Source organism: Arachis hypogaea, chromosome 18, assembly GCF_003086295.3.
Source record: "Arachis hypogaea cultivar Tifrunner chromosome 18, arahy.Tifrunner.gnm2.J5K5, whole genome shotgun sequence".
NCBI classification, from domain to species: Eukaryota; Viridiplantae; Streptophyta; class Magnoliopsida; order Fabales; family Fabaceae; genus Arachis; species Arachis hypogaea.
Genome location: NC_092053.1, coordinates 133,140,785 through 133,163,230, shown reverse-complemented (window position 1 = coordinate 133,163,230; position 22,446 = coordinate 133,140,785). Strand labels below are relative to the sequence as shown.

Sequence of the window (22,446 nt, the reverse complement as noted above, 5' to 3'; positions counted from 1 at the left end):
AGATTTTAGTATACAGTTGGGGGCAACCAGTTTGGCGTCTATACAGATCATTGTGTCGTACATCACGACACAACTGTAAAGAGATGGATGGGGGCACTCATACTACCTTTTGTTTGGGCGTGGGATAATAATTTTACTAATTGGCCTCGTAGTTACTAATGTGCTATTTATATGGTGGCCGTATATAGGAGTGGGGGTTTCGGCGGACCTCGCTGTGAATTTGTTTATTTGCTCCACAAAGTCGCCATTAGTGTCATTTGAGTGTATAGAGTGGCACTCGACAGACCAAGTTAGATGACAGTTTGGGCTGCAACAGCTTCCACCAGACCCGGCATTCGACATTGGTTGTGATCATTGCAGGAGGTTGACAGGTCTGCAGAACCATGATTGGAAAAAGAGAAACATTTAGTGGATAGCCTTGTGGATATCTGGCCGCTATAACACACTGCAGTTAGGGGAGGAGATTGTCGACTTTCATCCTTTCCAAATGTACTACGATTGGTACACACAGCGGTATGGGGATCACCTGCAACTGTCAAATAGAGTTGCAGGTGAAGAGGCTGACGCGAATGAGCCACACCTTAACAGCAAAATCCTCCTCATGAGCAACAGTTCCAGGTGCCAGGCTATGACTAAGGGTTTCATTTATAATCAAGGTTTACTATCATTAATGTTACCATTGTTAATTATTATTATTATTAATAAAGTTGATTAATTAGTACTAATTATTATCTAGGCCTCGGCATATGGGCACCACTTTCAGGCCCCGGTATATGAACACCATTTTCAGATGTCAGGGTATGAGCATCATTTTCAAGACCCGGCACATGCCCAGCAGTTCCAGATGCTGGCCTATGGCAAATAGCAGTTTCTGATATATGAGCAACCACAGCAGTGGCTGGCGTGGGTTCAAGAATAACCGTACATACTGGAACCACCACCACCTCAGGCAACTGAGCCCTACAAACCACATATGGTAATTTCAGTAGATGGTCAGTTTAATCTGTTGGGTGGATCGGACACCCTCATCTTGTCTCAGGTCCTAAGAGATACAGATTATTTGTTTCCAGAGCTGCATGGGCCTACTACTTCTCATCAGTCTGCTGGTCGGCGAGCCACATCAGGTCATGCCAGTGACTTCGACATGGATCGATCGTTAGGTCATGTAGATCATCCTTGTCCTTCCGCACCACCGCGTACCGCGTTGTTCGATTTGAATGAATACCCGCAACAGGAGGAGGGACAGTTGGAATATGACCTTCAGCACTGGTATGATTATGGTGGAGCGAGTGCTCCGGGGATGAGTGGTTCCAGTTTGTACGACACTGGCGGTGCGAGTATGCCAAATGTCGGTGCTTCTGATGTTGGCGGTGGATGGGTGTCGGAGTGTCTCAGGGTCATCCGTATAATCTAAGGACACAGACTGCGCCACTGACAAACCCCAATTTGACGGTTTGTTTTGTATTGATTTTTGGGGATTTTATCACCTTTTACCCACATTTATTCAATGAAATAGCATGGTTTTGTATATTCTCCTTTAATTGTGCTTAAGAGTGAAAACATGCTTTTTAGGTCTTAAAATAGCTAAATTTAATTCTCCTTGATTCCATTAGATGCCTTGACATGTTTGCTAAGTGATTTCAGATTTAGAAGGCAAAGATTGGATCAAGGGAATGAAGAAAGAAGCATGAAAAGGTGGAGAACTCATGAAGAAATGAAAGAACCGGAAAGCTGTCAAGCCGACCTCTTCGCACTTAAACGACCATAACTTGAGCTACAGAGGTCCAAATGATGCGGTTTCAGTTGGGTTAGAAAGCTAACATCTGGGGCTTCGAAACGATATAAGATTTGCTATAGTTTCTACACGTATGATGGCGCGCACGCGCAAAGTACGTGCACGTGCCCTTGCTGCCACCTAGTTCACTTAAAGCAAAACGTGGCCAACGAATTCTAAAGCCTTGTGGGCCCAATCCAACTCATTTCTGATGCTATTTAACCCAAGGAGTGAAGAGGGAAACATATGTTAGTTACCAATTAGTTTAGTTTAGTAGTGAGAGTTAGTTTCTAGAGAGAGAAGCTCTCACTTCTCTCTAGAATTAGGATTAGGTTTAGTTCAAAAATCTTAGATCTAGATTTTAATTCATGCTTTCATCTCCTTCTACCTCTCAATTCTTTGTTGTTACATTCATTCTTCTTCCATTCTTTAGTTGTAATTTCCTTTATGTTGTTCTTATATTTTGTTGTAGATCTACTATTGTTCCTTCCATTTTCTTTCAATTCAATAAGAGGTAATTCATAATAATTGTTCTTCTTTGCTTTTCTATTGTTGATCTCTTGCCTTTGTAGTTGTAGATTACTTTAATTCTTGCAATTAATAATGTTTACTTCTATTGCACTCTATGTGTTTGTTGAAATGCCTCTTCTAGATATAGTGTAGATTTTTGTTCCTCTTGGCCTAGGTAGAGTGATTAGTGACACTTGAGTTATCTAATTCCTTTGTTGATTGATAATTGGAGAGATTGCTAATTGGTTTGGAGTGCACTAAAGCTAGTCTTTCCTTGGGAGTTGGCTAGGACTTGTGGCTCAAGTCAATTCATCCACTTGACTTTCCTTTAATTAGTAAGGGTTAACTAAGTGGTAGCAATGAACAATTCTCATCACAATTGAGAAGGATAACTAGGATAGGACTTCTAGTTCTCACACCTTGCCGAGAGCCTTTTATAGTTGTTAGTTTATTTTCATTGTCATTTACATTTCATGTCTCTTATCCCAAAACCCCAAAATACAATCCATAACCAATAACAAGACACTTCATTACAATTCCTAGGGAGAACGACCCGAGGTTTGAATACTTCGGTTATTAATTTTAGGGGTTTGTTACTTGTGACAAACAATCTTTTTGAATGAAAGGATTAGTGATTGGTTTAGAAACTATACTTGCAACGAGAATTCATTTGTGAAATTCTAAACCGTCAAAAATCCATTCATCAAAATGGCGCCGTTTTGACGATTGGATTTTCGATGGTTCAGAATTTCACAAATGAATTCTCGTTGCAAGTATAGCTTCTAAACCAACAATAATCCTTTCATACAAAAGATTGTTTGTCACAAGTAACAAACCCCTAAAATTAATAACCGAAGTATTCAAACCTCGGGTCGTTCTCCCTAGGAATTGTAATGAAGTGTCTTGTTATTGGTTATGGATTGTATTTTGGGGGTTTTGGGATAAGAGACATGAAATGTAAATGACAATGAAAATAAACTAACAACTATAAAAGGCTCTCGGCAAGGTGTGAGAACTAGAAGTCCTATCCTAGTTATCCTTCTCAATTGTGATGAGAATTGTTCATTGCTACCACTTAGTTAACCCTTACTAATTAAAGGAAAGTCAAGTGGATGAATTGACTTGAGCCACAAGTCCTAGCCAACTCCCAAGGAAAGACTAGCTTTAGTGCACTCCAAACCAATTAGCAATCTCTCCAATTATCAATCAACAAAGGAATTAGATAACTCAAGTGTCACTAATCACTCTACCTAGGCCAAGAGGAACAAAAATCTACACTATATCTAGAAGAGGCATTTCAACAAACACATAGAGTGCAATAGAAGTAAACATTATTAATTGCAAGAATTAAAGGAATCTACAACTACAAAGGCAAGAGATCAACAATAGAAAAGCAAAGAAGAACAATTATTATGAATTACCTCTTATTGAATTGAAAGAAAATGGAATGAACAATAGTAGATCTACAACAAAACATAAGAACAACATAAAGGGAATTGCAACAAAAGAATGGAAGAGTGGTGAATGTAACAACAAAGAATTGAAAAGTAGAAGTAGAAGAAAGCAAAGATTAAAACCTAGATCTAAGAACTAAACCTAATCCTAATCCTAATTCTAGAGAGAAGAGAGAGCTTCTCTCTCTAGAAACTAACTCTCACTACTAAACTAAGCTAATTGGTAACTAACATATGTTTCCCTCTTCACTCCTTGGGTTAAATAGCATCAGAAATGAGTTGGATTGGGCCCATAAGGCTTTAGAATTCGTTGGCCACGTTTTGCTTTAAGTGAACTAGGTGGCAGCAACGGCGCGTGCGCGTACTTTGCGCGTGCACGCCACCATACGTGTAGCAACTATGGCAAATCTTATATCGTTTCGAAGCCCCGGATGTTAGCTTTCTAACCCAACTGGAACCGTATCATTTAGACCTCTGTAGCTCAAGTTATGGTCATTTAAGTGAAAAGAGGTCGGCTTGACAGCTTTCCGGTTCTTTCATTTCTTCATGAGTTCTCCAACTTTACATGCTTCTTTCTTCATTCCCTTGATCCAATCTTTGCCTCCTAAACCTTAAATCACTTAACAAACATATCAAGGCATCTAATAGAATCAAGGTGAATTAAATTTAGCTATTTTGAGTCCTAAAAAGCATGTTTTCACATTCAAGCACAATTAAAGGAGAATATACAAAACTATGCTATTTCTTGAATAAATATGGGTAAAAGGTGATAAAATCCCCAAAAATCAATACAAGATAAACCCTACAAATGGGGTTTGTCAGCCACCCGATAAATATATCCCATATTTGCATTCGAAGAAGGCGCCGAAGAAGTAGTCTATTGCAATTTGTCATGTACTCCTTGAGTTTAGTTTTGTTGTCATTGTTGTATCTCGTATTCATTGTTGTTTCTCATTTTCGCCATTGTATCTCGTATTGTATATGTAGATGTTTTTTTTGTACTCGTCATCTTATTCTATATTCAACTTTGTTCTTGTATAACTCTGTTTCAGATTAGCTTGTTGCACTTTTAATCTAAATATTTATTTATTATTCAATATTTAATGCATACATAAATAAATTGCACAATGACATAAAAAGCTTACACACTAGTACAAAATAGATAACGAAGTTACATAAAAAGTTTAACCACTATTGACCTCCGGCAGAGCTTGGACCAGCGCGCTGAGGACATCGGCTACGGCTATGTCCCTCTCTTCCACATATAGTACACCAGCGAGGACCACGCATATCCCGTGAATCCATCTCATTCAAGTAGCGGGTTGACTTCGGTCTTCTTTTTGTCACGCGCCTCAATGTTCAATTTGGGATCACCTTCGCTCCTTCATATCTAACCCACGTAGATGGGTCACCCATCGAAACAAACTCGTCTCTGTACACCTTGCAAATTTCAAACATCTTGTACACGTCATGCACATATACTTGCCAATCAAGACGTTGGTTCGCGCAACATGCAAGAACGTGGCGACATGGGAGTCGCTCGACCTGGAAATGGCCACAGTCGCAGTGTCGTTGCGCAAGGTTGACAGTGTAAATAGAACCATCTTGAATTTCTCGAACCTCAAACATCTCGTTGCGCCTGTCGAACCGATTAACGACAATATTTCCTGCACGTCGAAAGCTTTCATCAACTCTTTTGGTAGCAAATTCTGAATATGCAAATCCGTTGCGGATATGCTCATGAGCCTCGGCCTCTTCCGAGTAAACAATTTATTTAGCCGATAGAAATTAGACCTAACAATGGCAGTCATAGGAAGGTTGTGTGCACCCTTGAGGACAGAATTTATGTAATCTACCAAGTTTATGGTCATATGTCCCCAATGATGACCCCCGTCGAATGCCAACACCCATCTCTGAACACCGATCTCATCGCACGATTGAGTATATGCCTCACCCTGCTCTTTAAGTCGTTGGTAGTTTTTGTTGTACTCCTGTTCCGTCCTAGAATAGCCTGTTCACCAAAGCATGAAATCATAAACAGAAGCCACAAAATTACTATGAATAGGACCATAACAGTGCATTCAAATACCTGTGGTAACCATGAGTTTATACAAATACGGAGCCTTGAACCTCCTTAAGAAGTTGGACCCGATGCGCCTGATACAGAACATGTGCTACACTCTTGGTGGTGACCATGCACTGTTACTGTGAGTTATTGCTGCGTCGATGGAGTTATGGCGGTCAGAAATAATGCCCACGCCATCAATGATAACAACATATCTCCGCAAATTGGTTAGGAAAAACTCCCACGCGTCTGCTATTTCACCCTCGACAATCGCAAATGCAATAGGTACAATGTTTTTGTTCACATCTTGTGCAATCGCAACCAGAAGTGCACCTCTATACTTTCCGTACAGGTGTGTGCCATCAACTTGCACTAGTGGCTTGCAGTGCCCGAATGCTACAATACATGGATAGAAGCTCCAAAAATCACGATGGAGAACTCTTACACCTTGAACCTCCTCATTCTCACAGTAAACGTGGAGCCTTTTTATTTGAACACGAGACCTTGACATCTTCGCAGTCATTGTTTTCAACATTATTGGCAGAGTCTGATAAGAAACTTTCCAATCACCGATAATTTTTGCAACAGATTTCTGCTTTGCCAACCAAGCCTTGCGGTAACTTACAGTGTAGTTGAACCTGGACTGAACTTCTGCAATAATAGACTTTATCTTTATCGACGGGTCCGCTTCGACTAACGGACTAATGACATCTGCAATTGTGTCTGATTCCAACTTGGCATCATCTTGTAAAATCGTGCCCATGGTGCACGTGTGTTTGTCATTGTATCTCCTGATCTCCCAACACCCCTTCTTTCGAATGAAGCTAGCTCGAATATGTCAATCGCACCCTGCACCATAACCCTTGCATTTCGTATAGAATGTCTGTAGCTCAGACTCATACACAGTGTAATCAACTCCTCTTGAGATAGTGTAGCTTTTAATTGCAGATATCATCGACTCTCTAGAGCCAAATTCTATTCCGACACTAAACTCACCATCTTTCGCCGCAACGTTGCCTTCACCTACGACATGCACACCACCATCAGTCAAACAAGGTAAATAAAATACACACTAGTGGTAACTTGAATTAATAATTATAACATACTCATATTCGCATACTCAGAAAATTCTGGGGCATGCATGGCTTCGAGATCCAGAGTCCACATAAAAGACGGAACACCAAAGGGGTGCTGGCTTACAATCGTCTTTGCTTCATTTTGTATCGCCGGATTGCCTGCCAAGTCTCTGTCATTTTTTTCGTCATCGACTTCAAAGTTGGCTTCGAACTCCTCTTCGCTGTCGTTGTTATCTTCTTCCCAATCTATATCCCCGAACTCATCAACATTGACCTCCTCGCCAACCGCGTCCAACCCCGAATGCTGTTCGAACTCAACGTACAACTCTATCATCGGCACGTGAAATTGGATTTGTTGATAAATACAGAACATCTGCTGCATACTTGCATCGTCAGTGATGGGCATTATTTGAAACTGTATCAGCCCACCAAATACTTGTACATGATTCCTATATAAAATTTTGCTCACCCTTTTCGAAATGTGACTTTGTATGTTATCACAAAGACCATTTTGCAATTCTACAAAACTCATGATGCATGGAATAGCAAATGACAACGGACATTCACAAACAAAAGTAACTCCTTCGTGTGTGTTTGATATAATATCACCGTTATAATACACTCGCAAGTTGATAATACCTTTCATAACTTCAACCTCACCTAACTCGACTTTTTTGACACAACTAATTGCCAAAAAAATTTACAACTATGACATATATGCAACAAGAAAGAGGTATAGGAGGAGTAGAAGTGGAGTGAACAACTTCAAATGCTACCCGCTTCGTATTTATAGGCAACAATCTTGATTAAAATATTTTTTTCCAATTAAAACGCAACCTACGTTTTATGCTTTCAAAAAAAAATTTTGACACTTCAAAAACACAACCTGCATTTTGTGGGCTGAAAAAGAAAAAACTGTCACAAAAATAAAAATGTAAGCTGCGATTTGATGATTCAAAAAAATTTAAATATTGTGCCCTCAATAAACGCAGACTGCGTTTGGGCCAAAACAAAATAAAAAAAAATTTTAAAAACGGCAAAAGAGTAAAATGCAGGCTGCGTTTGTTTAATTTCATGAATAAAAAAAAATAAAAAAAAGGGAATGGATAAAATGTAGGTTGCATTTTGGTGTGAAAATTTGTTACATATGTATATGTCCATTTCATTGCACTACACCAAAAATTTTTCCATAAAAAAAAAATGAACCTAACAAATAACCATTAAGCATCAACTATGTCTAAAGAAAAAGTATAGAAAAATAATATTTTTTTTAAATTATTTAAATAATAAGTTAAAAAATTAATTTTAATTTTAAAAATTAAATTTTAAATTAATTAAATATAATTTTTATTTTAAATGATTAATAAATCTAAAATACAGTTCGTTATTTTTGTTGTTTGTATTTTTTATTGTTCATTTAGCGAGATTGATGTCTAAAATATGTTTATTATTTTAAATGTACAAAACTAAGAACACTTTTTATTTGAACCAATAATATTATATATAAAAGGGGAAAAAAACTTTAATGTAAAATTATATACACCGACTTCTGATTATTTTTATATTGAGGAAAAAGGACAAGATCAACCTAATTTTTTGGTAGAATTCGGTATTCCGAATTATATAATGTTGTGGTCAAACTCAAAAGGTGGAGCAATATATAACATGTGTTACGCATACAACTAATTAATTAATTTTAGAGTCAAATATAATGTTGTGTGCAACATGTGATTAAGCACATAAATTCCAGGTTCTGGAAAGTGGAAACTCCTACATCATCACTACATGTCCAACCATAATAGAAAACTATAATATTCTTTTAATATCTTGTATGTATTATTAATTTATTATAAATGTTATTATAATAAAAATAGTTTTATATGAAGATGCATAGTATAGATTTCAAAAAAGGATGCATAGAACATATTTATTCACACATAACAATGTCATCCGATCCTTCTAACAAAATTTAACGATATATATTATAATGATTGATAAGTTCTCTTTATTTAAATTGAGTATTTGATATAATTATTTATTAGTTTAAATTTAAATAAAAATAGTATCATAATATATATTATTAGAATTTTTATAATTTAGAAATTTAAAATTTGATTATTGATCTACAAAAAAAAATTATTAGCATAATACCAATAAAAGAAAAAAAATCTATATAAAAAATTTACTTCAATTTAAAATGAATTCTTACTCCATCGATCAATATAAACTTTTGAATAAAATGGATAACAATCAAAATCCTGTGTAGTTTCTAATCAAACCATTCCACACGCAACGAATTACAAAATGTTTACAACGTTATCCTTAATTTAGTTCTTCCATATATACTCATTAAATAATTATTAGTGTTTATACATTATTGACTCATGATCATCACTAGCTAAGTAAATAAAAGGGTTAAGTATGATTTTGGTCTTCAATGTAGAGGCGCTTGTAATAATCCTCTATACAGGTTTACAATGCTCTTATCTATTCATGCTATTCTTGTATTTTTTTAGAATTACTTTGCAAACAATAGACAAATTTTTGATGGGGTCCTAGTTATTTATGTTAAAGTGATAGATCAAAATCGAAATGTGGTTCTACAAAGGTGGTAAGACCTGCAGTTGACCCGCTTTCTATAAATTTAGAGGCCGAAAATCGATTTTGTCTCCAACCTTTTTTTTTGCTACAAAATAGTCTCCAAAATTTTAATTTGTTTTAAAATCGTCATTTTTACCAATTTTATTTTTTTATTTTTAAATTATCCTTCATTAAAAAATTATAAAATAAAATTAAAAAAAAAAGAAAGACATCAGAGGGAGAAAGAGAATCGGGGGAGGGGGAGAGCGAGAAAGAGAAGGGGGGAGAAGAAAGAGAATCCGGGAGAGAAGGGAGGGAAGGCTGCACCGCTGCACCGCCGCACTGCCACCTGTGATCGGAAGGGAAAACAAAAAGCAAGAGAGGAGAAAGCTAAGGAAGAAGAGAGAGATCGGAAGGGAGAAAGCTAAGGGCCACCGTCGCTGCTCCTCGCCGTCGCCACCGTCGCTTCTGCTCCTCGCGGCTCGCACTGCTACCTGCGTCCTTGCCGCTGCTCCACGACCCTCACCGCCCGCCGCTTCTTCTTCTTCTTCTTCTTCTTCTTCCGTGAACTGAATTTTTTGTGGAATTTCTGAATTTTTGTGAAATTTGTTGTGGAATATCTAAATTTGTTATGAAATTTGTTATCTCTTCTTCTGTGAACTGAATTTCTTGTGGAACTTTTGAATTTTTTGTCAAATTTGTTGTGGAATATCTGAATTTTTTGTTCGGTGATTTTGAATTTGTTGTGGAATATTTGAATTTGTTATGAATTTGCCGTGGAATATCTTAATGTCATGCTCTGTTAATGAATCTCTGCTTTTGATTTGGCTTGAATTTGGAATATTGTTGCTGCTGAATTTGTTGATTATTGTTCAAAGTGCATGTTGATTGAATTTCTTTAAATATTTTGGTCTATTTTTCACAATTTGAAGAAGATGAAGAAGCAAAGCAAGAGAGGAGATATCGAAATTGTGATAGAGGGTAAGGATATAAATGTTCAAAGGACGATTTTAAAATTATGTTAAACTTTAGGGACCATTTTGTAGCGGAAAAAAGACCAAGAACGAAATTGATTTTTGGCCTCTACGTTGGAACCAAAATCATACTTAACCCTAAATAAAATAAATTACTCCCTCTCTCTTTGAATATATATATAGTTTTGAGAATAGAATTTATCATAAAATAATTTTTTTTTTAAAAGTTTAACTTAATAAAAAAATATATAAACAATTATATCGATTTCTAACAATCTAATCTTTTTCATTATATAAGAACTTCTTTTAGATTTATATAAATTTTTTTATTAATATTATACTAAAATTCTTTTATTAATCGAATTTTAAATCTTTAGCTTTAATTATAAAAATTTCAAACCTATATTATAAAATTATTTTTTATTTAAAAACTTAAATTAAAAAAATATAAAAATAAATATATCTCTAATAAGAATAGTAGTAAATAAGATGAATAAATAGTTTTTTTTTTTGGTTTCCCACGGTATCCCCCAACCCGGCAGGTCAAGGACTAATCCGTCGCGGTACTGAGCTCCATTTAAGGGTTTGCCGCTGGCCAATGGGTTGCTGCATGCACAAGGCGGGATTCGAACCCCCGACACTTGCTTAAGCGGACTAGTGAGCTAACCACTAGACCAACCCAACTTGGTTTAATGATGAATAAATAGTTGTAGTAGTAGTAGTAACATATATATGTGATGGTTATGATGATGATTTCACCATGCATTATTATTTCGGCTGGGAAAGGACAAGAATTGATTAAAAAGAGTGATGGATTCAATGATGATGAAGCAAAAACACATGTAATAACAATAAAATAATAGAGTGGGAGAGATAAGACCAAACTACAATAATCGTAGAGAGAGATAGGATGAGTGTATATGATGTAGCGTGGAACTGTTGAAACAAGAATTGTCACATTGTTGAAAGCGAAAGAATTAGGAATTAGGAATTAGGTGCCATTAACGTTAACTCCCACTACTTTTTTTTTTCTTAATTATTATCTACCCTTTTTTCCCAAACCTTCACATCCTTATCTTCATCATCACTAATTACATAGCATGGCAAATGTTTATCTATTGAGGTGTTTATAAATTAATTTGCCAAATATATTACTTTCTATTAAAAATAATATTTTTTAATAGAAAGTAATATATTTAATAACCAGTGAAAGTTTTCTATTTTTGATATCATTAATAAATAGTGTTAAAACAGTTGTATTAATAAGAAGTCCCAAAAAATAAATAGAATAATGAATGGAGTAAGTGGAGAATGAAAACAAAGAGGAAAGAGAAGAGGGAAGAGGGGAACTTATGAGAAAAGACAAAAAGGTGGTTGTGGCAGCATACGTACCCAACATCTCTACCTACCAAATCGCTATAAATTGAAAATGAGTTCTTTCAATTTTTTTTAATTAAAAAAATAAAATATGATATTTAATTTTTTAATATTTTTTATATTTTTTATTTTATTTATGAAATTAATAATAAAAAATTATATTTTATTTTTAAAAAAATTGAAAAAAAATCTATTTTCTTATAAACTATCGCATTATTTGGCTAATTTTTTTTATATTGAGTTATTATTGGTGTTTTTTATTAATATTATGATGTGTAATGCAGTGATGTAGGATAAAAAGAAATCGTGAGTAACAATTTTAAATAAGACAAAAAATTAAAAAAAGTTAACAGAAATCGTGAATTACGATTAGGGGTGAGCATGGGTAGCGGGTACCCGATTATCCATCCGAATCCGAACCGAACCAATTAAATTTGTTCTGAAACCAACGGGTAATCGGATTCAACCCGAACCAAACCGATGACTTTTGTTAGTGATTGGTTCAAGTATCGGTTTTGGGGTGCGAAACCCGAACCAACCCGCGAACACGATCATATATTAATTAAATAAAAAAAATAAAAAAATATATATGACTTTTCCATTAAACAATGATTATTCATTATTAATATGTTTGGATTTTAATGCAGTGATGTGGGATAAAAAGAAATCGTGAGTAACGATTTTAAATAAGACAAAAAATTAAAAAAATTAATAGAAATCGTGAATTACGATTAGGGGTGAGTACGGGTAGCGGGTATCCGATTACCCGTCCGAATCCGAACCGAACCAATTAAATTTGTTCTGAAACCAATGGGTAATCGGGTTCAACCCGAACCAAACCGATAACTTTTGTTAGTGATTGGTTCGAGTATCGGTTTTGGGTGCGAAATCCGAACCAACCCGCGAACACGATCATATATTAATTAAATAAAAAAATAAAAATATATATGACTTTTCCATTAAACAATGATTATTCACTATTAATATGTTTGGATTTTAATGAGTTTAATTTCTAATGTATTTGATATTTAACATGTTTAGATTATTTCTATTGATGTTACATGTTTATTGTACTTGTTAAATTTTTAAAATAAAAATTTGGTTTTTTTATGAATTTTAAAGTTATCGGGTACCCAATTACCCGAACCAAACCAATTCGTTCTTAATCGGTTTGGTTTGGTTTGGGTACATATACAAAAAAATACAAATCCAAACTAAACTGAACCAATTATATTTTGATCGGTTCGGTTCTAATTTTACCATAAACCCGAACCAAACAGACCCGTGTTCACCCCTAATTACGATTTCAAATAAGACAAAAAAAAAAAGAAATCGTGAGTCACGATTTTAATTTTTTAATTTAAAAAATGTGATTTATGATCTTTTGTTATGCGAATCGTAAGTAATCATTTGTATTGTACATCACACTTATGAAATACACCCATTTTAACTCATATTAACGTAGTACACCCTTTCATCCATCATATAAAAAATAATTAATTCAGCATTATTTACTATTCTCTTCTTTTTTTTGTGGTCCCACTTTCCACCAAATAATTTTCTATCCGCTCAAGGCGTATTTGGTAAACATGTTAGAAGCACAAAAAGGACGTTCAATCTTCTTGAACGCTGTAATTTTTGTTTGGCTGATTTTTTTCCCTCTAAACGCGAACATGAATCTGGGTTTGAGCTCCCATTCACCAGAAGCAACAAAATTATAACTTTTGCGTTTAGCTTTTACATTCAGTTGATAAATTAAAAAACTAATTAACATTCTACTAATTTTGTCATTCAATCTCATTTACAATAAAAGATACCAAAAATAATCATCAAAGTTCTTAAATTTTTTTTATGGCTGTACTTTACAAACAAATATTTTTTTAATATTATTATTAGTACTCGTTGTTAAGTTTTAATTTTTATCAATTATTTATTTATTTATTTTATTAATAGTATGAATAATTTTTTTAGAATTTTTTTATGTGCACTTATATATATTATTATATTTTTAATAGAATTTTCAGTATAATTGTTCATATAAAATTTTTTTAATCATTTTTACTAATAAGTATTTTTTTATGGAGCTTTATTTTTTATTTGATTTTATATTTTTTTTACTGTATGTTCTTAAATTAGTATATATTTTATTTATTATTGTTAATTTTTATAATATAAATTTCATTAGAAAGATATAATTAAATACAAAAAGAGTACTAAAAAAGAGTACTAAATTTTAACATATAAATTTAAATTCTTTTTAAAAGAAATTTTAAAATTATAGTCAAAGAGTGTTAAAATAATATAGTTTTAAATGATATAAATTTATGTCTTTTAATAATTTTTGTCTAAACATAATTTTGAATCATGTAATTTAAATAACATTCATTTTATTATAATCCATTTTGATATAAAATTACCAAACATAAATCACCTTAACACCAACTCACTTGTTATCAAAATCAAGTTTGTAAAATAAATTTTATACAAATTCTCATTTACAAACTCTAATCCAAACACACACTTAGTAGTCTTATTTTGTTAGTAGTTACTGTTTAGTGTGTATTTGAATTTGTAAACGAAAGTTTGTATTAAATTAATTGTATAAATTTGATTTTGATAAAAAAAATAAGTTGGTCTTAATTTGATTTATGTTTGTTAATTTTGTATCAAAGTAGATTATAATAAAATAAATATTATTTAAATTTTATTATTCAAACTTATGTTTAGATGAAAATTACTAGAAAAGACATAAAATTATATCATTTAAAATTATATTGTTTTAGAATAATGCTTCGCATCCATGTAATTTCTCTAACCAAGTCAACCAAGTTGTTTTACTTCACGCGCCCGCCACCTTTTAACGTAAAACTTCTTCCTCAATGTAAAGCTTCTCTTTTTCAATGTAAAGCTTCTCTTCGCTCAACGTAGAGCTTCTCTTCTTCAACGTAAAACTTTTCGTAGTTCTTCTCTGTTCTCATTTCTCTGATTTTTTTTCGTTTTCTTCTTTATTTTTAGATTTCGATCTGCATTGCATTTATATTTTTTGTTTTCTTCTTCGTTTTTAGTTTTCAAATTTTAGATTTCTTCTTCGTTTTCAGATTTCAATAGTGTATCAAAACAATGAATGATTCAAGTTTAAATAAGTTGAATAAGAGCGATTTAGATTTTTCTTCTAAATCGAATCAAGTGGATGAGGTTTGGATTATTCAATTTTGAATTGAATTGAATGGAATGCAATTGCTAAATCCAGTTGTTTATGAACACCGTTTTTGGTTCATTTGGTATTATACAACGATTTTGTTTTGATAATATTTTCTGTTTATTCGAGACGCATGTGTTTTTGAATTCGAATTTATATAATGGACAATTTTCGGTTCATTTGGTATTATACAATGATTTTTTTTATAATATTTTCAGTTCATTCGAGACACATGTGTTTCTGAATTCGAATTTATATAATGGATAATTTTCGGTTCATTTAATATTATACAATGGTTTCGTTTTGATAATATTTTGGGTTACGAAATTATTTAATGATGTCACCACAGAGAATCCGAATCAATAAAGATGTTTTGGTGCTGTTGGTGATGACCATAATAAAAAAGAAAGATAACCAAAAAGGAAAAGAAGAAGAAAAAGACACAGCATCGTCGGAGGAGGAGGAGTCAGAGGAGGAGGAGGAGGAGGAGGAGGAGGAGGAGGAGGAGGAAGAATTTGCGGTGCGCCAATCTAAAAGAAGAAGAAAAAGAAGAAGCGACAATAGGAGTGCGAAGAGTAACGTTTTGTTTGTTTGGCGGATTTTGAGCGCATGTACAATGAGAGTGGTTTTATTGGTGTTGAACCTGCTTTGTTGAATTTGAATGACAATAAAACTTAGATGTGTAATAGATTTGATTATTTTAATACTATTTAATTATATATATTTTTTTAAAACAACTTACATTTATATGTGTTGAAATTTAATATTCTCTTAGTCATAATTTTTTAATATTCTTCTTTAACACTCTTTTTGTATTTAATTAATTTTTCTACTGAAATCAATAATTTATATTATAAAAAATAAAAATAGTAAAAAAATATATAATAATTTAAGAATACATAGTAAAAATTATATAAAATTAAATAAAAAATAATAAAATTCTATAAAAAAACATATATCAATAAAAATAATTAAAAAAGTTATATAAACAATAAATACCAAAAATTCTATTAAAAAATACAATAATATATATCAAGAAATATAAAAAAAATCTAAACAAAAATATCTATATTATGAACAAAAAAATTAATAAAAAATCAAAACTTAACAAAAAAAATTAACAATGATATTAAAAAATTATTTATTTGTAAAGCATAATCATAAAAAAAATTTAAGAATTCTGATGATTGTTTATTAATATGTTTTATTACAAATGAGATTAAATGATAAAATTAGTAAAAAAGTAATTTTTTTAATTAATTTTTCAATCTAATAATTGAACGCAAAAGCTACGATTTATTATTTATGGTGAACGGGAGTTAAAACCCAAAATTTTTTTTTGCATTTAGAGAAAAAAAGTTTCCTGAACAAAAAATTCTTGCGTTCAAGAAGATTGAATATGCTTCTTGTGTTTTTAACGCTAAACCAAATACACCCTTATTCGTTACTGCTATCAATCTCTTAACTCAAACGGTTAATATCCTCCGAAATAAAAAAGTTGGCAAAATGATAAAATGAGAAGTTAATTACTCTTAAATTAAGATTGTGTGATATTTTTTTTTTTATCCAAAGATATGAGACTCGAACCCGCAACCTTTTAATTGAGTATGAAAAGACTATGTCATTTGAGCTATTACTCATTGGCAAGATTGTGTGATATATATTTCATAGAAGTTATAAAATTAATAATAATTAATCATTCATTTTACTATTTTATCAACTTTCTCATTTTAAAAAATCTAAATTCTAACCGAAACTGTTGTCTCTCACAAAAAATTAACAACAAATTTAATGAAAAATTTTCATCATCAATTGCATGAAATTTTTTAAAATAATTAACAATAAATCAACAATTAGCAATAATTAGAAAATAGAATCTCTTATTCAAAATCTTCAAATTTTTTATTATTTTTAAATAATCTAAATAAATTTAAAAATAGAATCCAGAGAGAGATAGAGAGAGGGAATGGACTTGATACCATATTACAAAAGTAATAGACCCAACATGAATACCACTCAAACAGAGAAAAAAAATTTAAATTCATTTTTTTTGTCAGAAGGATTGAACAATTTTTAATTTTAAGTACCACAATACACTTATCTACACAACATTAAAAGATTTATATTCAACACTTAGAATATTTGCTAAAGTTTAAACCTAAATACAGCATATTATATTAAGAGACATATAATTTTATAATATTTTATATATAGCTAAACCAAAAGGTATTTAGAACGAGGGAGATTGAGTGGGAAACCTCCAAGCCCAACACTCAATGCTATGCCTCAATACAGCCTTTCAAGCAAAGAGAAGAAATTATAGGATTACTAAATATGTGTTGTAATGTTATTTAATGTGTCATATTAATAAATTTTAATGTCGTTAGCAAATAGAAGTGATGGAATAATTAAAATGATTAACTTAAAATTTTTAAAGAACAAATTTAATTAAAAAAAAATTTAAAGACTAAAATAACAAATAAGATAAAATACAATTATGCCAAATAAGATAACATAACACCTTTTTTTTATTTCTACTAGTATATATCATCCTATTATATATTTGTTTTGATCAACAATATATATTTACACTAACATCAGTAATCAAATTAATTATTAATATAAAATACATATTAAAATATAAAATATACATTAAAAATATATAAAATAAGACATTTATATATTCACAAAAGATTATATATACACACTAAAAAACATGTGTATATTTATTTATATTAATTTACATATTTTTCTAATAATTAACCATTAAAATAAACTTGTCATAATGAAATAATCTAACCTACAATAAACAAATAATCAAATTATTTTATAGTAATAAAAAAATTATGAATCACCAAATATGAATTTCTATACGGTGGTTGATTGATTGCCGATTTTAATATATATGTATAATATATAATATATATAAATAAATATATGATGACTAATTTAGTTGTTAATTTTTGTATATATATATATATATATTCGGGAATGAGATAATAAATAATGATAAATGATGCCTTATATATATAACAATTAAATTATAAATGATATTGATATTATGATTAGTGTTTCATTAAGTTAGTAATCATGACTAATAATGTCGATGGTTACAAACTAAAAATAACAAATTATAACTCATCATATACAATAAATACCAATCGAGTTATAACTTATTATAAATAATAGATCAAGCCGAGTTTAACGGATAAATGATATATCTTTCTCCTAATGATATATATTATTGTACTTCTCTTTTTTTGTTTTAGATGTAGTTATTAATATAGTTATTTTTAAATTAAATTGTAAAAGAGTTTTAAATTATAAAATTAGCATATCGTATACATATCAATAATTAATAATAACTTTAAGGGTAAACCTAATTAAAAAAAGCTTTTAAATTATCAAATTTCTGATAAAAATACAAAAATTTTAAATATATATTATTATAACTGCCAAAAAATGCAGTTGAATTTAAGGTTGGCTAAATAGCGATAGTTCTAAACCGTCGCTAAATCAACCGACACTATTCAAAAGATTTCGATGCGATTTTGCCTGCGGTTCAGTAAAGCCGCCACAAAATCAAATCTTCACGCCCCATATTGCAACATTTCTCGAAGCGCTTGTAACTCATTTTGTGGCGGTTTAAAACCACTACTAATCCCTATAAAAACCGCCGCTAAATCACATTTCTCTTGTAGTGAAAAATTTATTTTGTATCCTTAAATTTGGTGTTATACCAAGTAAATTTTCTTTTTGTCAATGGCAAAAAATGTTTCTAAAAGATGAAGAAAACATAATAATTGGATTTTGATATAATTTTTACATGTACTTTAATTTAAATAATTATCTCAGTATTCTTACAAAAATTCAGATGAAATACACAAATAATTTGCTAAATAAAAAAGTCATTAGTCACTTACTAAAAAATGTGCATTTTTCTATCATGTTTTAAAATATTTTAAGAATATTTTTATTCTTATCAAATTTAAAAAACATTTTTATCAACAATTTTAATAATTCAAAAATATTTTGAATGATTTATTCTAACCTTATAAAGAAAGTTTATTTGTCATGTAGTCCAGTGTTCCCATATTGTCTTGTTCTTCTTGTGACACTGTAAGTGGTTGGTTTGTGCATTCAAAATCTGTATCTGTGTCTCCTACCTAAACTCTCTAACATCAATATATGTTAATATATATTAGATAATTTATTATATTATTTATTATCATAAGGGTTCGCTATATTCAGGACCAGTAACTGCTCTGTGTTAATAATTGAGCATATATATATACATATCTTCTTAAACTTACTGTAATTTACCAAACATAGTTAATGCCTAACAACTCACATTCCTACCCACTAAAGTTTAATTAGTGGGTTATTTTAGATATATAAATAATTAAGTAGTCTTAAGTATCACATAATTCAAATCAAATATATAATTCTAACTTAATTTAAAGATATATGGAAGCAAGAAGTTCAAAATATTCTACTCGAATTGTACACTCCATGTTTTTATTAATAAGAATTCAATTTTACTTTCTAAATAAGAAAGCTATATTTTATTTTAGTTAACAACAAATGATAAACAAAAAGCCTCCGATCAAGTAGTGATATTTGATGAAATGATAATATAAATATTTTCTCAATAAATTAATATCGTGATAAAAATAGATAAATCATAAATTAAAACAATAAAACAACATTAAAAATGATGAAAGATTTTAAACAAAATTAAGTTAAATTCATCAACTACGCTAGGTATATACTAAAATTAATTAATCACGAAAAATAATTATTAATATAAATAATATATTAAAAATAAATTAAATTTAGTGTAAAAAAATAACATTTAATACATTCATATATATAGAAATTAAATTATCAAAAGTTTGCCCATTTTCTTTCAACCACTATATTTCCATGTTGATCAACTAATTAAGAAGTTCAGAACAGTCACAAACATATTACACTTAAAAGTTAAAAGCTCCGAATCAAATAATATTAGCTCTAATAAATAAATAAATAAATAAATAAAACTATATATTCATAGGTCTGTAAAATCTATACAAGCTATTATCTGCGGCGGTTGTAGTAACCGCCGTACCACCAACAATGGCACCTTTGCAGCTACACACTTTGTTATTGTTACTTTGAAACCCTAGACCATAACACAAGCATACACTCTTACTATTATTATTATCACTATTGCCATACCATTGATGATGATAGAAAACACCATGTGCTTCTTCTTGTTCTTGCTTCAACTTCTTGTTGTTGTTGTTGTTTTCTTGGTTCATGGAATTTGAAGAAGCTTGGTTATTTTGTTGAGAGGGAAGACCAATGGAAAGATCCAAGTTGAGTTGGCAATGATGATGATGATTATGAAGAGGGTATGTTTGTTCTTCAATGGTAACACCACTGCTACTATTTGATGAATCTTCACAAACCAAGTCACTCACCAATTGAAACTTGTTATTATTGTTGTCATTAATAATGTTGGTGCTTAAAATAATGCTATTGTTTTTTTCCTTGCTTTTCTTATTGTTTTCGGTTGCGACTGCGACTGTGGCTGTGGCTGTGGCTGTGATTCCGGTCGCATTAACCGGCCGGTGAGTTTGAGGATCAATTCCCCGGCTGTAGAGTTTTCTTTTGATGTGAGTGTTCCAATAATTTTTTATTTCATTATCTGTTCTTCCGGGTAACCTTGCAGCTATTAAAGACCACCTGAATTTCACAAAAAAAAAATTTAATATAAAAAACAATTATATATATTATGAAAAAAATTTTAATATATTAAAAATACTGATATTTTAATAATTTTATCGATTAATTTTAATATTATCTAATTAAAATTATTGAAATTAACGACTAAAATTATTAGAATACTGATCGTGCTGATATACTTAAAACTCTTTCTATTTAATAAATGAATCAAATATTTTTTTGGCTCTATGATGTGACTCTTATATTGAAAATATTTGAGATTATTGTAAAGAAATGAAATGCAATGAAATAGTAGTAGTGTGTGTTTGTTCATACTTGTTTCCAAGTAAGCTATGAAGGTTGATGATGAGTTCATCTTCTTCTTCAGTGAAGTTTCCTCTCTTTAGATCAGGCCTCAGGTAATTTATCCATCTCAGTCTGCAACTCTTTCCACATCTCAATAAACCTGAATACCAATACGAAAGAACGTGTTAGAGATATAATTATTTATATTTAAATAAAAAAATTATGAATTATTAATAATTACCAGCAGCTTTGGGAAGAGATCTCCAACAACCTTCACCATGAATCTTGATGTAGTTGATGAGGCGTTGATCTTCCTCTTTGGTCCAAGCACCTTTGTTTGTGTGTTCTTTCTCACAACAAGGAGATCTACCCATGATGATTGAATGGAAAATGGAAGAAGGTTATGATGATTATAGCATGATGGAAAGTGAAAGAGAGAAATGAAGAAGGGTAATAGAGAGAAAGGGGAATGAATATATAAAATGATGGGAGGAAATTAAAGAAGAGTGTATTATTATTTGACCGAGTTGGTAGAGAAAGACGAGTGGTTACAATTTAAGTTAGTGCTGGATTTGGTAGGTAGCTCTACTTTTCATGTGCTTTCTTCCTTTTTGCATTTTCATCCTATATTCTTTTATTTATCAACTCTACCCCTGCCCCCCTTATTAATTCAGTAATTCTCCTATTCCTTATCTCTGTTAGAGAGCAGGGCGGGGATACCTTTTTTGCTCTCTGTTTCTGCCCTTAGATTTACTTTTCATTCTCATTCCAATTTTTATATAGTAGAATATAGTCTCCTATTTCTATTTTTTGTGGATTCTTTTTTTTTTTTGTGGCGTTTCATTTTGCATCTTCTTATATTAATTATTTATATAAAAATTCTAATAAAAAATTTAAAAAATTAAAAATAAATAAAAAATTATTATTACAACATATAAGAATATAATCACATAGGGGTGAAAAGATAAAAAAAATGCTATAATCAGAGACAATAAGACAATGATGGGTGACAACATGATAAATACTAAGCAGAAGTGATAAAAGATATGGTTGTGACTCTATAGGAGATTGAAATTTGTAAGTTTTAGCATTTTGAGATACAGTGCTAGTGTTATATAGAGAGAAAGAAAGACATTTTTAAAATTATGATTAAGGTTTTCAATATATATGTATAATATCTGAAATGATTAAAAAATTTATATTAAAAATAAATTATTAAATATATTTGCCATCCCTAATTTCTATTCATACCTCCTCCTTTCTAATAAGAGAAATGCTGCAAATAATATTATTTTTTGTTTGTACTTAATCAGTAATAATTTATATTCATATTTATAAAAATTTTGTATATACAAAATATATAATTTATACTTATATTTATTAAAATTTATATATAAATCAATATAATTTATATTAGTATTT

General features: G+C 30.9%; 2 protein-coding genes across 2 annotated transcripts; both read right to left on the bottom strand.

Annotated features, from left to right (window-relative positions):
- Nucleotides 1–5,097: 5,097 nt before the first annotated feature.
- On the bottom strand, nt 5,098–6,566 carry LOC112770603 (uncharacterized). The gene is made up of 3 exons (XM_025814933.1): nt 5,945–6,566; nt 5,595–5,749; nt 5,098–5,490 (listed from the first exon to the last, which is right to left on the bottom strand). The coding sequence occupies exons 1-3, from the start codon at nt 6,564–6,566 to the stop codon at nt 5,098–5,100; spliced, it is 1,170 nt and encodes a 389-aa protein (XP_025670718.1).
- A 13,345-nt stretch (nt 6,567–19,911) lies between these two features.
- LOC112772522 (transcription repressor MYB6) lies at nt 19,912–21,742 on the bottom strand. Its single transcript, XM_025817492.2, has 3 exons — nt 21,266–21,742; nt 21,055–21,184; nt 19,912–20,739 (listed from the first exon to the last, which is right to left on the bottom strand). The coding sequence occupies exons 1-3, from the start codon at nt 21,396–21,398 to the stop codon at nt 20,052–20,054; spliced, it is 951 nt and encodes a 316-aa protein (XP_025673277.1). The 5' UTR covers nt 21,399–21,742; the 3' UTR covers nt 19,912–20,051.
- Between the last annotated feature and the right edge of the window lie 704 nt (nt 21,743–22,446).